Below are 22,994 nucleotides of genomic sequence, written 5' to 3'. Positions count from 1 at the left end.
AAACTAAATTGTATCTAAATTATTAATAATGGGAACAGTTTACTTTCTGCTTGTCAGGAAGAACTGTACACACCTGAGTGTTTTGTCCTTTATTCTTTCAACAACCAAATATCTTAAATCCACCATCAAGTAGTATCCGCTACATCACTGTAGGACATGGTCCAGTAATTTAATTATTTTGCTTGCCCACAGCCCTCTAAGCAATTTTGCTTATCCTAATAACAAGAGAAAGACAATCAAGGCCAAAGCCTTGACACACTGTACCTGCAAAGCACAGTTCATCATTCTCACAATGTAGTCAAACTGCTGATGGTCCAGGATTGCTCGGTTTTCTTTAACGTGCTGGCCTAGCTCCTGGGTCAGGCAGTGCCGAGCTGCCTTGCCTTTCAGGGCTCTCAGAGCTGCAGGCAGGGTCTGCAGAGAAGAACATCTCACTTTATGCAAATGAAATTAAATGGCACTACTCATACTGAACAGCATTCATTCATTTTCTATTAAGAAACTGCAAATGACAGTAAAGAACAACTTTGAAAATTGCCCATTAGCTTGAATATCAAACTTTCACAAAATGGTTGATTTAGCCTGAGTTACCAAGTACTAAATTTCCCCCCTTTTTCTTTTCCAAATGCATTAAACAGCATTTCTCACCTATATCTGTAAATAGAAACCATTTAATATGGACAGGCATTGAATGGATGTGAAATCACAAATGGATTACTGTAGATGAAATCAAGTGCTCTGTTCTGTACAGCCAGGCCAGGACTGGAGCTTGCCTATCGAGGCTGACCAGCACGTTTTCTGATAAGCAATGAATGGCAAATGGGTTTAGAGGTGTCATACCTCTCATAGCAACGAGGCCACTGGACTGTCATGCAGTTTATTCCAAACAAGTGCCAACAGAATATTTATATCAAAGTTTTAAAGATGCAGCAAATGCTACAACAGTATTTATCAGCTGTGGCCCTTTAGACTGGAGGTAACACATAAGTAAAGAAGAGGCAGCCTATTGGCTAAGGACAAATTTACCATATATAGGGACAAAAAACCCACTGAACTTTCCCAAGTGCCTGGAAATTGAAAGAGGTTAAAAACTACTGTGATCTGCTTGGATCAAAACTCTTAAAGAGTTATAGACTTTATTAGGACTTTTCCCATGTGCATTTTGACATCATAACTCAAGCAAAGCTCATTTTCTATCTTGATCTGCACAGGCTCAGAGATATACAGGTGATACTTCCCAGAGAAATCAAAACATTTCTTAAAATAATTTTACAGTCATTTTCATATGTAGGATTAGATTTGATTGTAAGTTTGAGTGATTGTTCTAGAATCAGTAACTGAAAACTCTATGAACAGAATCTACAAAACCCGGCAACTTCTTAATGGAGAGAAAATAAGAATGTCGAGGACGACAACTCACTAGCACATTTCAGTGAAGACAGACATGCCAAATATTTATATTCATCTCTGAGTTCTATCAAATTACTGATTTTTAAAACCAGTAGTTGACTGTACTGAAAATTTCCAAAGAGCATTGGCTGTTAAACACTGAAGCATATATGTATGCCTTTTGTTTGCATTCCTTCTAATTAATGCTGCTAGACCAAAATGCACCCACCACCTCTTTTTAAAAAAAATTATGTGGACAATACTACTTATAGCAGTAATAAATTTTGCAAAAAGGGTTTTCAACTCATCCATGTAGTATTAGAAACAGGTTTTCAAATCCATTAGCCTCATATTACACACAATATTGCACTTAGATGATTATTTTTTGCTTACTTCATTCATTTAAGTGGCCAAAATAATCCTTAGCATTTGAAACAAGACTTCAAAATGTACTTTGTGATTAGGCCAGTCTCCATTTGCTCATTAACAGAACAGAGAGTTATTTGGGAGAATTAAAATTTCATTTTATTACCTTTTCAGTCTCCAAAAATTTGTTTTCAAAAATGAACGAGATGCAGTTTCTAACAACTTCCAGCCTTTGAGCACTGTTGAAAACTGTGCTTCCTTTTTCCATTATGGAAACTATGAAAAGAAAGAAAAAGAAGAATATACATGTGTGAAATTACTTCTGCAAGAACCACAAAGAATACCACAAACTTCTTTAAAAAAATAATCACTGTGTCCTCCCTTTTATTCTGTTAAGCAAATACCCTTAGTAGGCAGATGGGATCACAAGATCCTAAATCTTTGGTTTTCCTATACCACCTGAAGAGGAGAGTGCTCTGAATTTTAACAGGACTAGTTGATTCTCTTAACTATTTGTTCTGTTTGTCTCATACAGGCACAAAGAGATTATAACCTCTAACATACTGGTGAAATACCTAAATAAACACAAATTAATAATAAATATGTGTGTGTGTGTGTGTTCTGCAGTGAGCTACACAGCCTTGCATATTTTGTAGCAGTAGACAACAATTTTTAGATGGCCATGACAAGAATTCTGCAACACGGAATAAAACCTGACAAACCTTTTATCTAGATTCCAAATTGCTGAGATCTTATTTTCTTAATGCACTGTTTTGCTCTTATTTTTCAAGAAAATTCAGAATGTAAGAACTAACATTCTCCTTTTCTCTGTAATATCAAATAAATAGTATCTAAATGCAGAACATGCCTTTCTAGTAGATAATGAGCTACTTGTATCCAATGATTCTGAGACACAGTTCAGCAGAGAGTGTAAGTGTGAAAGCTGTTCCTCAGGAAAAAAACAGCAAACCCCCTGTTTGACACAGAAATTGACTTATTAAACTTCTTAAAAAACCCCTTCTCTTGCAAATAGCCTTTTGAAGAAAGATAACAGAATACAACCACACCGCCTTTAAATTTTTTAAGTACCAGATTCAATGATACAGTCAACAGCAAAGGCAGGTGAAGAGAGTGCACCCTCTTCTTACATAAACCCAAAGAGAAACAGGCCTAGGCAGGGCCTCAAGAGGCCATCTAGTTCACCCTGCTGTCCCTAGACAGGATCAACACTATTTATGTTATTTCTCATGTTTGTCTAATATGTTCCCAATGTTCTGTGATAACAGAGACTCTGCGGCTTCACAAGAACTCCACTCAACTGCCTCACAATTCTCATTTTACCATGTCTTGCTGACAAATAACTCTATTTCTGTGCTGCAATTAAACCCATTATTTCTTATCATTACAGATTATTCCCCTTCTTTTTCTAACTGTCTCTTGTATAATTGAAGCCCGCTATTATGTGTGCCCTCAGTCCTATTTTTCAGTCTAAACAACTCCCCATCTTTCCTTGTAGGTCACATTCTCTGGACCACTGGTCATTCCTGTTGCTTTCTTATGGACTCCCTCCAACAGAACCAAAAATGGAGACAGTCTTTCAGTGTCTAAAAATGGACACAAACACTCCAGCTGAGGTCTTACTGAGCACAATGAAAAGATTTCTCCATGGGGTTCACTGACTGCGCTCCTGTTTATACATCCTACTAAGATGTTTGTCCTTTTTGCAGTAGCTTGATATAGTTGGGTCATGTTTGCCCTATGGTCATTAACGTTCCCAAATTAATTTCTGAAGAGCTGCTGCCTAGTCAGCTGATCATGCCTATGCAAGTGCAATCCCTTATTTGAAGAAAAGCAGCAGAGGAGAACAAAACTCAATGGAGTCTTGTGGTCAGATATCTAATTTTTAAAGATGGATTTGAATTCTGATCCCATCCTTCAAAAGTTTCACAAGCTCTGCCAACTTCATGTGCAAGTTTACTAACCATACTGGTTTATGCCATCATTCACATCAGTGAGTATGACTATAACTAATAGAACTTTGTGGCATTAAAATGAAAATTTGCAGGCCTACAATGTCCACATCTGCTCTTTATGTTTAAATATAGGTATATTTATTTTGAGACAGATGCCATCTTTGCCCTTTGCCTTTTTCCAGTAATTTACATGTCTCTCACTGGTATCAGTGGAGAAACTCACATGGTTCAAAGCTTGGTTCAGCCAGTCCTACAAGTGTCCTATGGTGATATTTAACAGGCCTAGGTGAGTAGACAGTATCTAGTTTAATTGTTCAATGCAAAGTCTAATTCAGATCATATAGTTAGCAGTTATGCCCCTCACTCTCTGGATGTTTGACTTCTTAGTAAAGGCAGATAAAAAATAGCTTTTAAAGCTGCAAAGGCAAACACTGAAGTCTATGCACCAGAGTTTGCTATGATCACTAAAAATACAGCATTAACATAAAATTGGGAGCAACACATTGCAGTCATGCTAATTATCCATGAGAACCAGGTGAGGCAGGGAACAAATAAACATACCCACAGGGGGACCCGCTGGAACCACGCACTTCTTGTCCCCCCGCGTGGCAGGAGGGGCACCCTGACTCCTGGCCAGCCCTTCCTGGAGGAGCTCCTGCACCCGGCCCTCGTTGATCCGGGGGAAAGGCAGGATGTGCACCCGCAAGTGGGAGCCCTCCGTGGGCCGTGGCACTTTCTGGAATGCTATGTGGGGATTGGGGTTCTCCTGCAGGTCAGAAGTAAAAGGTCAAACACAAAATGAATCACGCAGTGTTACCATCTGTCTCATCTAATTTTACTGATGTTTGGAGAATCTCCCCTATCGGAAAGATTCAGAAGTCACGTATCTAATGAAGATGACTAATAAAATGTTTCATGATCATATCACTCTTGGCTCATTATCTTTAACATTTCCAACTTTGTTAAAGGCTTTTATAAAATTATTTTTGTCGATGTGCAGAATTCAAAATGAGAGCAAAAGAAAATCACTGCTTAAGTTGATTTTATGCAGTTTAATGAATATTAAGAAATTGAATGTAAATTAATGTGACAGTCAAGCTCTTCATTAGAGAGACTATCTACCACCACGCACAGGATCACACCTCACATTTCCAGGGGTGTAGTAATCAAACAAAATGGGGTATTTTCATCTCTTCATTCATACCAGAGTTACCACTAGTCACATCTGAATTCACTGATGTTCAATTTTACTCTATGCTGTTACTCATTACTGGCTACACACCACTGCCAAAGAGTGTTATCCATCAATGAGGTTTCTCTTGTAAATGCACAGTAAGTTTGGAAGAAAACTTGTAAACAGGAGCTTAAAACTGTTGTTTACAGGAGCAAAAGACAACAAGGAGATCAAATGCATCAACTTGAGAAACAGCAGTCAAAACAGAGCAGCTCCTTAGCCACATGCACTCTCTGCAAAGGAAAATTTAATGGAAAGAGCCAAAAACCCAGAGGGGGGTATGAGAGCAACAGATACCAGGGGAAGCAAGGGAGAGAAAGGGAACACAGTCTCAGGAGGGGGTAACAGAGGACAGAGGGCAGAAAATGCTAGAAAAGGAGAATAACTTCCACAATTCATTTCAATGAGAGGAGAGATTCAGAGGAAATACACAGGAAAAGTTACTTGAATCTTGGACATCACAAATGAATGTCAGATGTACATGCTATTAGGCTAATTAAAGGTCTAATGTCTTGGATTTTCCACTTGTACCAAGGCTCATGCCAACATTAGCTCTCCTCAACAGATCTTGTCTCTCCCTTGTATCTAAGCTACAATATTACGACTATTAAAACTGTGAAACAAGAGGTCAAAATACATCATGCAGTCAGTTTAAAATCAGACAGCTCTAGGCACAACTTAAAGAAGCAGTGTTACTCATCACCTATATTTAGTTAAAGACAGGTGCATGCACAACTACTAGAAGTCTGACTTCTCAATGCACAAAGTCATTGACTTAGTGATTATCAGTGTGTGCTCCAGTGAAGCCACTGACTTGGTGGTAGTGAAGGAGCAGGTCAGTCACAATGGTATAAATAAATCTCATCATCAGAAAAGACACACAGAACCCAAAAGACACCCCCAAACACCTCAGAACTTAGCAGTATTTGGAGTTCTTGTGGGGTTTTTTACAGAACTGTAGTTGTAAACCACAGTTTTGGGGCAGTGGGGCAAAGAAAAGAAAGGGTGACAAAGGTGTCAGCTGATGGTGTAACAGATAATGAATGCTCTGTGGAGTCTGAATAACCACACAAGTGTGAGGGGGAGGGAGATCAGCCTATGCCAAAAAAGCCCACAAACCCCAAAACAAACAAAAAACCCCAAACCCACAAACAAAAAAACTCACACCACAACCAGCTAAAGATACGGTAAGAGATTTTATAAAAGCACTATGTAAAATAAACATGATATGAAGGCAAAAATGAAACTGGAAATGGTGGTGTAGGAAACCTAAAGAGTACAAGAAACAGGCTGTAAAAAATGAAATAGTGCTTGCTGAGCACGCAAACCAGGGGGACTGGGTCACACAGCAGGAAAGAACTGCTGAAAGTACACATTATGCCAAATTGGATGTATGGTTTTCATATGGAAAACTGTTGAGAGGCAAGAAAAGAGATGTATTTGGCATGGACAGCTTGCAGCAGAGAAAACAGCAGTTTATAGACATTATGTGCATACACACTAAAAATAGATAAGTAGTTGTAGGTATGTGTAAATCAATATTTAGCATCAATAAATCAGTACTACTACACTGAATTGCCTTTGCATCTACAAAATTATAGATCGTTAAAAGTTCCAGGGTTTTTTGCCACAATGTAGATGACGACTACCACAAGCAGGCAGTTCCATTTTCTGGAGACTGGATCTGAGAAATAAGAATTTTCAACGTTACCATCTCAACTCTACAGATGCAGCAGGTACAGACAACTTACATTTTTGAAGAGCTGTTCTGCAAGTTCTCTAACATGCTTTATCATTTTTGGTGGATTGCCCTCTTCAGCTTTAATTCTTTCAACTTCAAAGGCTACCAACTTTTTTTTAAAAGAAAAAGAATAAAAATGTTGATAATTCAACTAAAAAAAATTGTTTCCTATTTAAGTTATGAAATGTTAATCTTAAATTGAAACCAAGGAAAGAAAGCTGAATGCTGAAAAGTGTGTGATGTCACACTGCTCTGGAACATGAGACATTTTCAGTTTCATATGCAGTGTTTGTTACCAGACAGAAAGTCCTGCATACCTAAACCAGTCTTTTCACACTTCTATACCTCAATCCATATTTCTCATAGGTACTACTACTACAACACAGAATTCGTATCAAATTCCATTTTTACTCTACATTCAACTCAAAGCCAACACAGTAAAAACTATGGCATTGCATTGTTGGATATGTATTTAATGTAATATTTCTCAATGAGTTTGTAACATTTCATAGAATATAATTAAATTCCTCAAAATAATTCTGTACTAGCACATGCTATGTATTATGAAGCTGCAGACCTGACTATAGGAACAGCATTACCAAAGTTTATACAACTATTTAACTTCATACATATGAGGGGGCATAATTTTATGGAAGTAAGCTAGAAATATCTCCTTATCAGAAAATAAGAGCTGAGATGATTAGTATAAACTTGACATAATAAACAGTGGGGATTCAGAAGCATTTCAGTAGTTTTTCCCATGCTGAAATACCACAGGTACAATGTAATTTACTTGGGAATACAGAAACGGTTTTCACCTCATCAAAAAGATCACAGGTCCTGAAAGGAGGACCCCTCTCTGACACAAAGCCAGCAAATGCCATTCCATTGAGGACTTTGGTTAGAAAGTCATTCTCAATTAAGCCTCGCTGGCCCAAGAAGGCTGCCTGCAAGAAAGACAGAAAGAAAATGCACTTTTTTATTAGCATCAAAATTACAAGCAACTACAGCTTTTACAAACTACCAGTTAAACATTTTCACCAGCCTATCAGTATCACTTATACTAGTAAGTGGTACTTTCTAATTAAATCTTTTACTATACACAGTATCTTTTTATACCTAAATTCAGAAATGGAAAGTTGAAGCACACATTTTTTAAATCTCACAGGTAATAAAAACTAGTACCTTCAAGCAATGTCATCTTATTACATACAGAGGTTTTCAAAATTCCACAATGATTCCTCAAATGTTTATTTGTATTAAATTTAAATGTTAACTCTGTTGTACAGTTCATCGCTGTCCCTGTAATTAGTCTCACTAAAACATGCTGATATTGTGCTATGCCAAAATGATATGCTTACCACATGTAGATAATTTTATTTACGTTTTTAAACTTTACCACTTGTTCAAAAGGCAGGCTTGTGGGAATAACATGGCACAAAGGAATACTGTAAATACACATAACTGCTCCTCCTTTACCTTATGGAAGTGAATGACTGGCTCAGCATGAATTCTGATCAGCTGAAGACAGGACCGGTATCCTTGGAAAAGCTGTGCAAACAGCCTAAGGAAGATTGCTCGCACTTCTTTATCCTGAAAGCAGTCATTGAATATGCTGTCAAAACACCCTCGTATCCTAAATTTCTCCACACTTGCATAGAACTAAATGAGAAATGCCTACAAATTCATCAGTGTAGCAGTGCAGCACATGAAGCAGAGATACTCGTAGAGGTCTGAGGTTGTCTCATAGAATGGTTAGGGCTGGAAGGGACCTTAAACACCACCAAGTTCCCCTGCCCTATCCTCAGATGGCCATGACAGGTTCTGTACACAGCCATCCCTCACCCCTGCTGATCTTCCCCATGCCTGCACCGCGGGCTCTGGGCAATGCCAGGGCAATGGGGGAGTGCTGATCTGGTGAATCACACAAATCAACTGCTTTGAAAGAGACCTGATGTGAAATAAAGGAAAGAGGCTATTTTAGCCTGGATTTATTCCCTAAAGCAAGTGTGGCTTTGCAGCAGTACACAAACATTGTCTTCAGAGTGAGCATGGGCAGCAAGGAATAACAGGAGCCTAAGATGGCACTGCTGCTTGGAGGAGCCAGGCTTGGAGCATCCCACCACAGCCACCAGCTGAAGCTCTGCCAGATGAGCAGACTGCTCCAGGTTTGCCCAGCTACTTGTCTAGGACTCTTCCAACTCACATCTTCACTTGCCAACCTTCTGCTGCCAAAATAAGCCAGAGTTACTTTAAAAAGTTTAAAATAGTAGGTCTTTAAACTTCTGGTTTATTTATTTGAGTAAGAGAGTGCTTACATATGCACTACCACGTTAATGGAACTGATGTGGACAGCTGGGGCAGACTTGGGGCAGTGACATCTCCATGGGGCCCAGATGCCACTAAAGACTGACATCAAATCCTGTGCCACCCTATTATTTTATCTCAGCAGCCATGTCAAAAACCTGAGGTCCCAAAAATTGTTTTATGACCTGAGGTTTTATGGTGTCTCAAAAGATGTTTTAAATAAACTCTAATTTTAACAGCAAAGAATATTGTATTTACTATCAGGTAACCAGCTAAAACCAACTAACAAGCAAATATAAACTTACAAAATACAGCCTGTAACTTACTTTAAAGAGAAAAGGTATATAGAAGATTATATAAAGCTGGAATATATTACTGGAGTATTTTACTAGATGTCTGTTTATTCTTCATTGCAACATGATCAGTGTTGTTCTATTTTTAACTTAAATTTTGTATGGGTCACTTTACTGACAGATATGCTCATTTTCTGCTGCTCTCTAGGATTTTAACAGGTCCACTTGTACCCTGACTTTTTGAACTACTTGAAAACATGGTAATTTCTTTCAGATTTCAACATAACTCTTATTTTGATACAAAATGATATTAATTTATAACTTCCCTATTCAAAGTAAGATCTTAGCAGAATTCTACCATTAGTTTAGATGACGTCTGGATGACATTCCCTGCCTTCAGCAATTAAAAATCCCAATCTTAAGCAAGAAATAAGTACAAAAAATACATTGTACCACCTAAGAGTTTAACATTTTCAAATAGATCTGCACAAAACCCCCCAATGTGTGTTCTTAAAGTGAACTGGCTTTTGGATTTTATAAAATCTCTAACCCATTAGAATGTTATTGGAGGGCAAAATGCATTTCTTTGCTCCACCAATAATACTATAAAGTTCATGGAAAAGCAAACACAAATTCTTAAAAGAACATTAGTCTAAAATTTCAACAGTTTTCCACTCAAGAAAGTCAGAAGCAGAAAATAACACAGAAATCTTACCAGCATTTTTGAGTGTGACAAAGCTGTTCGAGGGGGAGGGAATGCATAATCTGCTGTTTCCAAATCAGGATGCAAAACCTAGAGAATTTCAAAAACAAAATCTTTTTCCTTCATTTTGCTGAGAAAAAGATAATTTTTTTCTTCTTCTTTCTCAAATTAATATCCACTGATATGGACTACCTCAAGTAATAAATTGAGTTAAATTGTGAAGACTGTATGGAAATAAAGGTGGAATTAACTTCTCAGCTTCAGGTTTCTACATGTGAGCTAGTTTTCAAAACCTATCACAGTCCATGAAGCCGATCAATACCATTAGGGATTTTAGAGTCAATTCAGCTGAAACAGATTAACAGACTAAAAATTCTTCTTTTCAAGATAAGAAGATTTGCTCAGAAGCCTCCAAATAAGGTGATTTCTAACTTATTACAGTGATAGCAAAAAGACAAACTGAAGTACTCTTTATGGCGATTCCCTAATGTAGAATCCATCATTCCTGAATAGTGAAATAGGGGCATCACACAAATAAACTTTAAGGCTGAACGGTTATTAATCTGTTAAATTTCAAGAAAATGTACAGTTGAAATGAATTTATAACCACAGAAAGGCAGCAGAACCAAACAGTAATAACGCTGCTCAAATACTCTTATTAAAAATCATTATAAAGGAAAAATCCCTACCTCTTGAACAGCGAAAAGACATTTTAGATTTAAATTACTGATTAACTTGAACTACAGAGAATAAACTCTTCTAAAACCAGGAATGTTGCATGAATCATTCTATGAAATCTCACTTCCAGTGTGTTTGGAAGCTTAATATTGAAATCTTTCATTCATTACAAATAGGTGAGAGGGTGGAAAGTGGGGATTTTATCCAAACATACCAGAGAAAGTGCCATTTGAGTCTGGTGTAGCAGTGGCTCTGGCAGCTGGGACAGATGAATACATTCAGGAATTTTAATTGTTCCTCCATCCAGGTCTGCTATGATTACATCTAACTGCAAGGGACAAATATATTATTGGTACTGCACACAGTGAGCATAGCTTAAGAACATAACACTTCAAATTCCATGATCTGCAAATAAGTTAGAATAAACTAATTAGAACAGTACTAACTTTAATGCACAGAATGCTTATGATACAGGAAATACTCCAAATACTTCCTATTACTGAATCTAGCCATGAAAAATTAAATTAAACCAAATAAAATGAAATTAGGCTAAACTTTCAAAAGTGACTTTTGCTTCTCGGTGTTTCAGGTCTGTGTTCAGAGGTTTGAGATACCTAACTGGCTGTTTGCAAAAGAACACAGTGAGGGCACCCATAAGTAAAATCTTGTGTTTCTAAGCACCTCTTAGTAAGTAACCCTGGTTCAGTTTCTCCGAGGACATGCTTAAAAAGGGTAAAATACAGCAATTGAGAACACACTTGAAAATCCTAACTGAATTGCTCAAACTCAGGACAAATAGATGACAAAGCTGGAAATGGATCCATTCCTTCCCCTCCTGTACTAGAATCAAACATTTCCCTCCTCTACTTTATAGTCTCAATGTATTTACAAAAAAAATGATGTCTTTTCTCTTTTTTCTTCTGATTGTCTAGCCTTGCTTTCTACAGTAATATTTTGAACATATGTGAATTATTCATACAAACATCTCTGAAGCACTCAGGAGCTCTCTGCAGCTGAGCACCAGAGCAGGCACTGACTGTGGGTGGGCACAAATACTCACAAGCTCGTGAATGTCATTGCGAAAGACAGAATGAACACCAATGATGAAAGGTGTTGGGGAGCTGAGAACCTCCAGTAGCTGTGCAGGAAGAATTGGAATATAGGGATAACTGTGAAAAGAACAAATAAAATAGAATAAAAGCTTCTGACTATCCTTTCACACAGGGCAACTTTTTTCTTAAAAAAAATTATAATCTTCCTGTTGGTAATCAGGGACACTACAGTTATGGATAATACCTTCATTTAAAAAACATGATTCGGTTTTGGCCATTTACCTACATTTCAGCCTTTGATAAAATATCATTAATAATCAAGCTTTTAAGGAAATATTTTTCTTTCATATTGAAATGACAACTAAACATTATGCATAGAAAACTATTTCAAGTATTGTTTACTTGGTTTGATAATTTAAGAAACTCAGCGTGCTCATCAAAGCAACATCAAGAGCTGGATCTAAATTGATCAATGCATTTCCACACCTAATTTACAGTTATTACAAGTTTACATTCATTACTATTTAAACATTAAGAAACATATTCCAAAACTCAACTTCCAGTTTTTCCTTCTTATTCTATATTAAAAAGAAGCCTATCTCTGAAATATTTTAAATAAAACAAGCTATTAAAATATAAGCATGGCCTAAAACATGTGAGTCAGAATTAGATGTCTTCTTCCTAAAGAAACCAAATCGACTGACATGAAGCTTTCCATTGCATAATGTTGGATCCACCTGTGGCTCATAAGAGAGGATCAGTCTGTGGACTTAAATTCATTCTCTGGTGGACATTTGTCAGTGACTTAAAACTCTGATACACAGTACTGAAGCTGCTATCTTTGCACCACAGAATCTTTAGGGTTGTGAGTAGTGTTTCTACCCTACATTTGCAGGAGGGATGTTTCTCCCTTAATTGTTTCCAGTGCCATGATGCAAACAGATTTTTATTAATGATGTGTACGGACTAGGACTTGTATATATGATCATGAATAGCTTTGCTTATTTGAACAAATATAGCACAACTCCTTTTCTTTGGGACAATGTAATATAAGTTACAAAATTAGTTATAAAATTAGTTAATGAATTCAAAGAACCCAATATTAACTCACCTGTATTTGAGGGGAAACATCAAAGACTCCAGAGCCCTACAGGCATCACTGAGCCTTTGAAAACTTGCTGAGTGAAAGAGAACCTTATTTTCTGTAAGCACGGCACAGAATAAGCTGAGTACATTTTGGATTCCTTAAAAAGATAAAACAATAAGAAATAACTGTAACAACATGCCAAAAAAAACCCCAAACATTAAAATGTACCATTTTCTGGAGGGATTTTCAAAAAGCATATGAAAATGCATAAATTGCCAAGTTCCAAGTTTTTCTACCTTTTATTTAACTACTGCACTGTCCTTCTGTTTTTCAGGTTGCTAAAATACCATCTGAATGTATTTCTATGCTGCAAATATACTGTATTACATCTCTCTTTCAATACCACTTGAAAGGACTTCTACTTCTCAGCACAAATCCTAGCAATGCTTAATAATGTCTTCAAACAGTATTATGTGCATCTTCTGCACAGCCTTCTGTGTATCCAGTACTCAACCCTGGTCACAGATCCAGGCTTAACTTCTAAACCTCTTTGTATCTCCAAGCAGGGGGAAAAAAAATAAAATCATACTGCCAAGTTCCAAAGAAAATTACAAGATTCCTAGTGAATATATTCATACTTTATCCGTGGAGAGCATTCCAGGAGTCATGAGGTTAAAAGAGGGCAGTAAGAGAGTAGGTGTCATTATAAAGATACTTTAAGGAAGACCTGAATGTTTTAAAAAGTCCCACTAGATTTAGGGTAAGACTCATGAATCAGATGATGGGATGGTTTTTGGGCTTTTTTAAGACAGTACAATTTACCTAGGAGACAAAGCCATGTGCTTTCAGGGAAAACCAAAAATATATTTCCTTTAAAAAAAAAGTCCCATCCTGAGAAGCAGACATGCCTGACACATGTAAGATATGCTGAAATTTATGAAATTTCCTGAAATATGCTGGAATGTATGATGTTTCCCTGAGGACATGGCTTGTGTTATCAGTAAGACAGCCTGTATTACCTTCCCAAAGCTACTGCTTATCTTGCAATAATGTCCCCCAAAAAGAAGTGTGACTATGGAGAGCCACTATATTCATATGATAATTAACACTTTGGGTTTTTAAAGTAATTTTTATTACATGTTTTGACAAATCACTTTTCTTCCACGATGTATGCAAATTGTCTTGGCTGGAGTAAAGCTCAGTTCATAAGCACAGGGGGACAAGGATTTGGAGAGTGCTGTTTGCAAAAAGAAGACTCAATTCTTAGGATGAACAAGTCAAACAACAACGTAACAGCTTGTACTTCCAAACTCCGTTCTCCAAGAGTCCTAAGAACCCACACAACGAGAGGCTTGAGACGACTGAGGACAGAAGGCTTTGTTACAAGGCTGAGTGAATTACTGTCGCAAATGTTTGCTATTATTTTCAGTGGCATAGTTAATATTGTGCTAGTAGAAAACAAACTGCTTGGTAATACACATGGTAAAGATGATGATAAAAAGGCCAATTTGTTTCCTCATGTGAATGAAACAGCACCCAGCAGTGAATGGTTAGAAGGGAACTGGAAATAGTGTCCTTTCTTGTGTGCATGCACAAGGGGTATGTACTTCTTTGAACACAAGGTTAGAAAGTGCTGCCTGCTTGAAAAAAACCTCAGTAAGAATTTAAAAACTCAAACTGACCCTTTTATGCAAAACTGCCCTTGTTCTTCTCCCAGAAAATTTTAAAGAATATTTTGGACATACTTTTGTTTTAAACTAAGTTTTTGTTTTCATGACAACTGGGCTTCTCACACTTTCACTCCACGCCAAATGTCTCAAGACATTTAGAAATACATATTTTTTAAACATCTGACAATTTTTTCCTACAATCAAGTACGAAGCTTCTCAAACAGGCCCCTAAAAACCTATAATGTTTTGGCAGGTATTACCAAGGAAAATAATACCAAAAAAACCTCACAAATATTCAAACCATTCGGTACAATGAAATGCTCTAAAAAAGCCCTTCCTGTCATCAAAATACCTATAATTGAAAATTCCTCAAAGAGATGGTTTTCCATTCTGCACATCTTAAAACCCAAACCTGAGTTCTGAAAGGTAAGAGTTCTAAAATATTTTCTGGATTTACTGACTTTAAACTTTGTCTTGCAAGGAATTAGAACATTCATCTACTGAGAAGATTCAATTGAAACCAAGCTGTGTAAAAAACCCAGCCTTTTTAGCCATATGATATTATTTTCCTGTGAATGATGATGATTCAAGAATATTTTAATTCTAACACCTTTAGAAGGCATAAAACTTACCCAGTATCAGCATTTTTAATTTCAAATCTCTTCCGAATACAGGCTTTCTCATCAGATACCAAAACAACACACAATTTTCCAGAGCACATAATAACTGAACACTTTTGCAAAAAATGAAGGGGAAATCAGAATTTTGCTTATGTAGAAAGAGGACACCTGCAAGTACTTCATAGTATTTGAACACACTGGACATAGATCACACTGTCTCTTAAGGACTACTAAAATGACACACTTTTGTATAAATAATAAAGGTAATCTTCATGTGTAGTGTTAAACTGTATCTCTGATTATTATCTATTTTTACCACTGTAAGAAATGGATTTTGTCAGCATCTTCAGTTTACATGAAGTTCTGGATGTCCAGTCAGTGGAACACAAAGTTTAAATTACTAAGCAGTGATGGTACATTTTGTGAGGCTTTCGTAGTTTCACTAGGGAAATTAAGTCTGGTTTTTGCTGCATAGTAGTGGTCACAGATAAAGCTTCAGCTTGCACTCCACAGAGGCATTTCTCAGTGCATCTTAATTAGCGTGGATATAATTAAAGATGACTACTTTCAGCAACTATTTCCCACAGAAGAACTTGATGTCCCACAGCGGAATACATACTTCAAACATTACATCTGGGAGTTGGTCTCCCAGAAGTTCACTACACTTTAACTGGGCATGGAAGGTGAATTTGAAATGTTTACTGTGATATGAATGCACCTGATTCAGCCTCAGCTTTGCTGAGCTAGAGGAAAACGTTGCTTTATTTGCAGAACTTATGGAAGAGACGAAATTTCAGAGAATCTAACACACTTGGACAATAAAACCCAGGCCAACCACTTCCACTGGCTGAAATCTTACAGAGCCCACACAGTTTATTTGTACCAGTGTTTTCCTTCTCTCTCCCTCTTTCTTTCCTTCTTTCTTTCTCTCTTCCTAAATGCTCTGTATGCAATACAGAAAAATATAAAATACATAATATAAAAAAATTCAGTGTACAATACAGACACCTAATCTGGAATTGTCTTATTTTCAAGATGACGGCCACTAACTCAATACAAAATTATTGCTCCACACTTCGAAATACATCTTTTCAGGAATATCAGCAGCATAACGACTGTGAGGAAAACCTTTGTCTGATAGAATCAAATAAATTATAAATAGTACAACTTTTGATCACTTTCCTTTTCTAAACCATTTGAGCCATTGATCAAATTATTTGAGGAAGCCACCAAGGTGTTGTTTCAAGCCTTACAAGCTGTTTACTGAAAACAAACCATTCCAAATGACAGCCTGAGCCCAGTTTCCTCGTGCTACAAGACACAATCGTGTCTGTCTGTAACCTTGAACCCTCTGCTGGTCTGCAGACTCCACACTACATCCGATGCTCATTTGTCAGGGCATAAATAGACAACATGAAAAACAACAAACAAGTTGATTTTTACAGATTATTCTTTTGCTGTCTACAGACAGACATCCTGTAAAATATTATACATACGCTGGAAAATTTTGAATGGAGGCTTCCTGACCTTCACTGTTTTCAAGTATTTAAAGAATCTGTAATTTGTACTAAATTATCTGACATCCTCCATCAACAAATGTATCATTCTGCCTGCTTCCTGTTGTTCTAGAATTTAAGTACTTATTTAAGCATGATTAAAAAAAACCACCAAACACAAAGTGTACTTGACAAGTTACTGTCTTCTATATTGCATGAAATCAAAATATTATCACTTGCTTCTTCAGACTTTTGTAAAGAGTTACAAACATGGATTCAGAAACTCAACTAGTTGAATACATTATTATGCCAATACGCCATTCTTGAATTACTGGACACAAGAAAAAGCTTAATAGACAAAATAATCCATAACTTAGCCAGACTAATCCAGGAAATGGGTCAACAAAGCCTGAAAAGCCTTTCTGAAAGGCCACTGGAGACTGCATAGTACAGGTTCTGTGCCAGGCAGTGTCAAGCTCTAAAGATAACTAAGAAAAGAGTAGAGAAAAACAAAACTCTTTTCATATTTATTTTTAGATGTGGCTGCATAGCTCTGCTAATGACCAAAATACAAGCTTAACTAGTAAATAAGGGGCAACAACTGTACTCAATACTCACATAGGTAATCCTTGCCAAATTACATTCATTTGTCCACCCAAAAATCTCAAATCAATTACACAGAGTGATACCCAAAAGATTGCTACGTCACTCAGCTCAGGATCAATTTGCATTTAGGAAAGTATGCAGGTCGGTTTTTAGGACTGCACACTACATGATTAAACTATAGCCAAGCTTGCTCACAAATGGGGAGCAATGTGGCTGTGCCAGCAGAGAGCTTTGGGAGGGTTAATTTATCCTGCTTTTTGGCTGGGCACCAGAGGACATGAGTCAGATGAGTACCCCAAGAGATTAACTTATTTGGGCTTTGTCAGACTCAAGAGGAGGAGAAGCAATCCCTACAGCACGGAGCCTTCAGCTGAGACGCCCTCAAAGAATCCAGCATTTCACAAATTCATCCCCATTTCTGAGCCCACAGAAGGAAACACGGGTGTGACATGCAGTAATGAAGCCAACCTCCATTTTCAGAGATGCACTTTTGATTTGGGAACTGAACTGAAGGCAATGCAGAATCTGAACCATGAATTCTGCATGCTCTTTGTTGAGAAGGTGGAATGAAGACTGCCCTGCAAAGCAGTGTTGGGGGAGGGTGGGAAGAGGAAACATATAGAAAGATTCTGGTATAAACACCATGAAAGACAACTGATCATTAAAAGCATATCAAAGAGACTGTGACAATGAGGAGATATTTATAAAAAAGATGTCTTCAGCTGATGGATAAATATTCCTACAGCTATCACTCCCCCAAAGTTCGACAGTATCCACTCTGTTCTGTCTGCACGGAGTCAAGCAGATGGTTGTGCTCCAAACCATAAATTACACAGGCACAAAGAAACAGGGATTAAGCACAGCATACAATCTATTTAGGAAAACAGTCAGTCTGTCTGTCATCTGCATGTTGATATCACTCCATTATTGCCAATTTCATTAAATCCCTCAGCAGACCTACTTAAAGAAGCACCAAAAGCCATTTGGCTTTCTTGAGCCTCCAAATACAACCCTGCCAGTACACTGAGAGAACATGATCAGTAATTTTTTTTTCAGAGACAATGATAAAGCTAAAGACAATTATTAAGAGAAGATTTAGATAATAAGGTTTTCACCCCTGAAAAAGAGAAGTGCAATACCATTTCTTATGCATATTTTAAGCTTTACATATCCAAAGGGAGACTGATAAGCTCGAGATTAATATGACTGTGTTATGTGAATTTTCTTGACAAAGCAGAAAAGACAAAAAAAGGTAAACCAGACAAATAACCCTTTCATATACAGAAAGTATTCATGTGGCAGGGAAGTAAATGCCAGTTTTACATAAAGGCAGCAAGTTGAATTACACAAACATAACCTGCATTACCAGCTAAAAGTTTGCTACTGATTGTATGTCTGGGCCATATAAACAGGTTATGTTTGATAGATGCTACAAAAAGTCAGTTTAGTTAAGGGGAAGAATCTTCACAGAAATCAAATATGAGACTAACATCTTTTCCTACAAGGAGGGTGGCAAGCACTATTTCTAAATATTGAACTGTTTACTACCAGATTACACCAGAAGGTTTTGCTCTCTGTGTGTTCTTTATATCTGTGCAGGTGTTATCATTTGAGTAATAGTCTGTTCTGCTGAAATATGATTTTATTTCATGTCTGATTTCACATCTCATCTTCTGCTTACTTGTTTAGTTATCTAGAAAGGTAATTAAAATAGGAAGCTATTTGGTTTTGGATATTTATCCCATAAATACCTACTATTCCAACCCTGAAAAAAATAATAAATAAAGGCAAACAGTAATCCTTCATAATTACAAGTAATCTGAGTACTAATTGCTAATTACCTATATAATTATTAATATCAGGATACAGAATTTCTGTGAAACCCTCACAGGTCCACACTAACAGAAACTCAACGAAATTCTGCAAAATAATTTTGAGTGGACTGGGATAATGGATACACACTAATGAATTGAAATGCTGCCCAGTTTCCATGAGTAGAGGTGGGGGAGAGTGCTACTGAAATATTCCCACGTTTCTAGAAATTTTTATAGGTGACTTTCTTTCATTCATTCTTTAGAATTGCCCTTTCAAGAATGATGATTTTATTGTTTGAACCAAATATTTTGCAAAACCTTTTTTCCCACATACATCAAAAGATATGTTGAAAAAATAAGTGCATGTTATAAAAATTATTTATAGCAGTTTGATTAGCCAAAATTATCTCTCTGTACTCTAATAGCAAAACTAAAATTGAGATTTGAGAAATTATTTGCAACTGCTGAGGTATTTAAGTAATCAAAACTAGAGAAGTTTACCATCTCTGCAAATTGATTCATAGATGGTAGGAAGTAAAGGAGGATTCTGTTCAGCCACCAACAAACATTTTACAATTCAGAAGGAGCATTAAATATTTCTGAACCACCTGATTTGTTTTTAAGATTTCATAATTTGTCTGGATTCGCTTAAAGCAGAAGAAAACGTTTTTTAACAAAACAATTCAGAGTGAGGGTAATACCATTAGGATCCTTAGAAAGTAAATAGCTAAGAATGAGAAAAGTATTGTCATTCTTGAACTGTACACAGGAAAAATGGTCAAGGATACACAAGAAACTGCAAACATACCTGTTTCCTGTCTAAGGACTACAAAGTCTTTCTCAAGGAATGCAACTACAGAAACATTATTTTAACATAACCAAATAAATGCAAAGACAACAAGAACAGATGTGGCTGATCAGGATATTCTGTTAGAGCAATCTTCAGCCACCATTGGCTGATATTCATGGAGCATAAAAGGACGAATATTCAATTGAAGAATTGAGTGAATACGGTGAAACACCGTAACCATGAAAAATATAAAAAATCACTTTATTTTCTTTAAAGATCATGCCTGGATTCTCTTCAAAACATTTACCAATTCTTTGTCAAGATATAAAGACTCAATTCTTAGGATGAACAAGTCAAACAACAACGTAACAGCTTGTACTTCCAAACTCCATTCTCCAAGAGTCCCAAGAACCCACACAACAAAAGGCTTGAGACGACTGAGGACAGAAGGCTTTGTTACAAGGCTGAGTGAATTACTGTCGCAAATGTTTGCTATTATTTTCAGTGGCATAGTTAATATTGCATATATGATATAAAGAACACACAGTAAGTAATTCTTTGTCAAATTCTCTGAGATTTTCCTGACTTCCTAATATAGAGATACTTCAGCCCAAACTACAATTAGAGAGCAAAACTTTATATATTAATTTACAAAAACAAATATATGGAAGCAAATGTCTATAGAACCATTTTTCTTTTCCTCTCACCACAAGTATTAACACTAAAGTTCAGAAATTATAGTTTTGCAAGCTCTTATGATTCAATAGCTACCAAGCCTCCTTCGGAATAGTGAAAAAAGTTCTGCCTGCACTCATACCAGCAAAAATCGAAAGAAAAGCAAGCTGTTCCCAGTAGGCTCCATTTCAGTATTTTCTATAAGCAGAAATAAACTTCTTTTGCCTTTCTGAAATCTGTTTGCCCATTACTAGATACTTGCTTTTTGGAATTTACATTTTTCTCATCTCTGGAAAACAATAACTTATTTACAGTCTTTCTGAGAAAACACCTTCTCAGAGGTGTTTTCTGAAGCCCTGCTGTAAATAGGAAATTACTCTCTTCTCAAATATCCCAAAACAAATTTTCACCCAATAGTTTAAATAAATTTCATTGAATCGTTATAGAGCATACCGTAATTTTATTTTTTCTCTTATTTGAAATGTTTCCTTTTAAAAAAACAGCTCATTAACTACAGCACTTTATCATATACACAGCTTCAAGTTTATTTACTTATGTCAGATAACTCTTCTTTCTCAGATTTATAATTTGCTTAAAATAAACTACGGCACAGCTTGCCTCATTAAAAGAGAATTACAAGTTCACAGTGGATATAAAGTAAATGAGCATCTTATGTCGTGTGCTTTGCTCTGCTGAAAAACAGTGTACTCTGCAAGAAATATTGGATATAAGAAATACAGTGCCTCCAAGTCATTCCAGACTCCTGCCTTCTGCCAGCTGTCACCACAGCAGCAGCATCTCAGGGGACACTGACCAAGCTCCCAGTGTATCCCACGTGTCAAGCAAACAGAAACACTGAGCAGGATGTACAAGGAATAGTTTGGTATTCCCTGACTGGAATCTGCCCTAATGGCTCTCTCTGACAGGGTTGCTGCTGCTGCTTTCCCTACACCTGCAGCAAAGCTCACAAGAGTGAGCAAGTTCAAGCTGGCAGAGGGATTGGTCTGTTCTCACCGCAGCACTTGGCCATTGGTCTGATTTAACCACAGCATCAAACCACCTGAGACTGCTGACAGAAGACAGATGGGACTCTCTCTCCTTCCACCCTCCAAATATTTTCTGTTAACGTGGTGAGATAAAACTGTTCAGCACAGCTGAGTCAAGCAAAGGAGATGTGGCAGCACTGTGCAACTGGAAGTAGACATTCCAGACAGGACCATCTGCCTGGCAGTGTATGCTGCTGGGGAAATGAAGCCTCAGTGACTGTCCACAAAATGCCTTTACTTGGAAGTGCAGAAGAGTCCCTGTATAAAATTCACTATGACAATGTCCTTTTATTTCCAACAGCATCTAAAAGAACACTTTCCTTGTGTTCTGCTGTTGCAGCAGTAAGGGCCCATTAGCAGTAAATGCCACATCAAATCCCTTCATAATCATTTGTTCTTTGATGAACTACACAAATCTACTTGGAAAGCTTGAATGGTAAATTCTCTTTGGCTGAGTTATGGAGCTAATTGCAGCTCACTGGCCAGTGGGATTTAACCTAAAACTAAGCATATACTCATGTGATGCCAGGTCCCATAGGCTGGAGAGTATATAATTTATTAAGATCAAAGACTGATTAGTAGTGTATATACCTCAATAAAACAGTCTTAATTTAATCACACATGCTGCTAAAAATCGACAAAGGTTATATATGTTCCCACCACATGATGCATGATGTTTCGTGGAAAGGAACAAAATTGAGTGAGTTGGGTAAGAAGTTTGTATGAACAACCTGACAGAGGTAAAGAAACTTCTGGTTCATATCACTGAAATCTCATAACACAGGTAAGATGTGGAAAGGGCACCACATCAACCCTTAGTGCAACTCCCTGTTATAGGTATTACTGTACTGAAAATGCCTGCATTTGGACTCTTCACATGCTCTGCAAATTAAATCTCTCATTCCTTTGCTGCCCTACATAATGAAATATTAAAATATTCTTGCTCTATGTCAAAGACACTAGGATTTTCTTAGTCAACAAGTATAAGCCAGCTCACGTGCTGACTGTGCAGTGACCCTTTCATAATGTCTCCCAGCCATACAAATACACATATATATTCATCAGGAATGTCTTTTTCCATTTATACAGTAATTTGGTATTGTCATCTCTTGGCATAAAATACATTACATGAGAGGCTGAACATTTTTTCTCCCCTAAACCAGAATTAAAATAATGAGAAGTTATTTTATTACAGAAAACATTACTCAAAGTGTCAACAAACGAAGTCAAAAGCAAAAATTCTGCGTATTTTAATATATCCTGGATTTAGAAATACAGGACCGAAGGGTCTATAAACAGTGAAAGAGTCCAGCCTTTTTCCATCATGGCTTTATGAGACAACCCCAAACTGATGAAGCTTCATCTTAAATGTACTGATAATGCTTTGCATTACTATTCCCAACAGAAAGTGTTTCAGGACGTTTCTTGTCCTACAGTTAGAAATCATCTTTTAA

The 22,994-nt window shown here is 36.9% G+C and overlaps 1 protein-coding gene across 6 annotated transcripts in view; it reads right to left on the bottom strand.

Annotated features, from left to right (window-relative positions):
• Window positions 1-22,994, bottom strand: part of SBF2 (SET binding factor 2) — a 235,244-nt gene that overhangs the window by 86,333 nt on the left and 125,917 nt on the right. For all 6 annotated transcript variants that reach the window (XM_042038399.1, XM_042038401.1, XM_042038403.1 and 3 more), the window contains exons 7-16: window positions 12,848-12,980; window positions 11,745-11,853; window positions 10,899-11,012; window positions 10,019-10,096; window positions 8,183-8,296; window positions 7,522-7,650; window positions 6,714-6,812; window positions 4,290-4,494; window positions 1,922-2,031; window positions 265-414 (exon numbers count right to left, since the gene is read on the bottom strand). In XM_042038399.1, coding sequence (XP_041894333.1) covers window positions 265-414; window positions 1,922-2,031; window positions 4,290-4,494; window positions 6,714-6,812; window positions 7,522-7,650; window positions 8,183-8,296; window positions 10,019-10,096; window positions 10,899-11,012; window positions 11,745-11,853; window positions 12,848-12,980 — 1,241 coding nt within the window. The remainder of the gene's footprint in view (window positions 1-264; window positions 415-1,921; window positions 2,032-4,289; window positions 4,495-6,713; window positions 6,813-7,521; window positions 7,651-8,182; window positions 8,297-10,018; window positions 10,097-10,898; window positions 11,013-11,744; window positions 11,854-12,847; window positions 12,981-22,994) is intronic.

This window comes from Corvus kubaryi, unplaced genomic scaffold, assembly GCF_017639235.1.
Source record: "Corvus kubaryi isolate FWS band 111438036 unplaced genomic scaffold, C.kubaryi_AGA036_p1.0 37392, whole genome shotgun sequence".
In the NCBI taxonomy this organism is placed as follows: domain Eukaryota; kingdom Metazoa; phylum Chordata; class Aves; order Passeriformes; family Corvidae; genus Corvus; species Corvus kubaryi.
The sequence above is the reverse complement of the archived record's forward strand: the minus strand, read 5'-3'. Positions and strand labels throughout refer to the sequence as shown.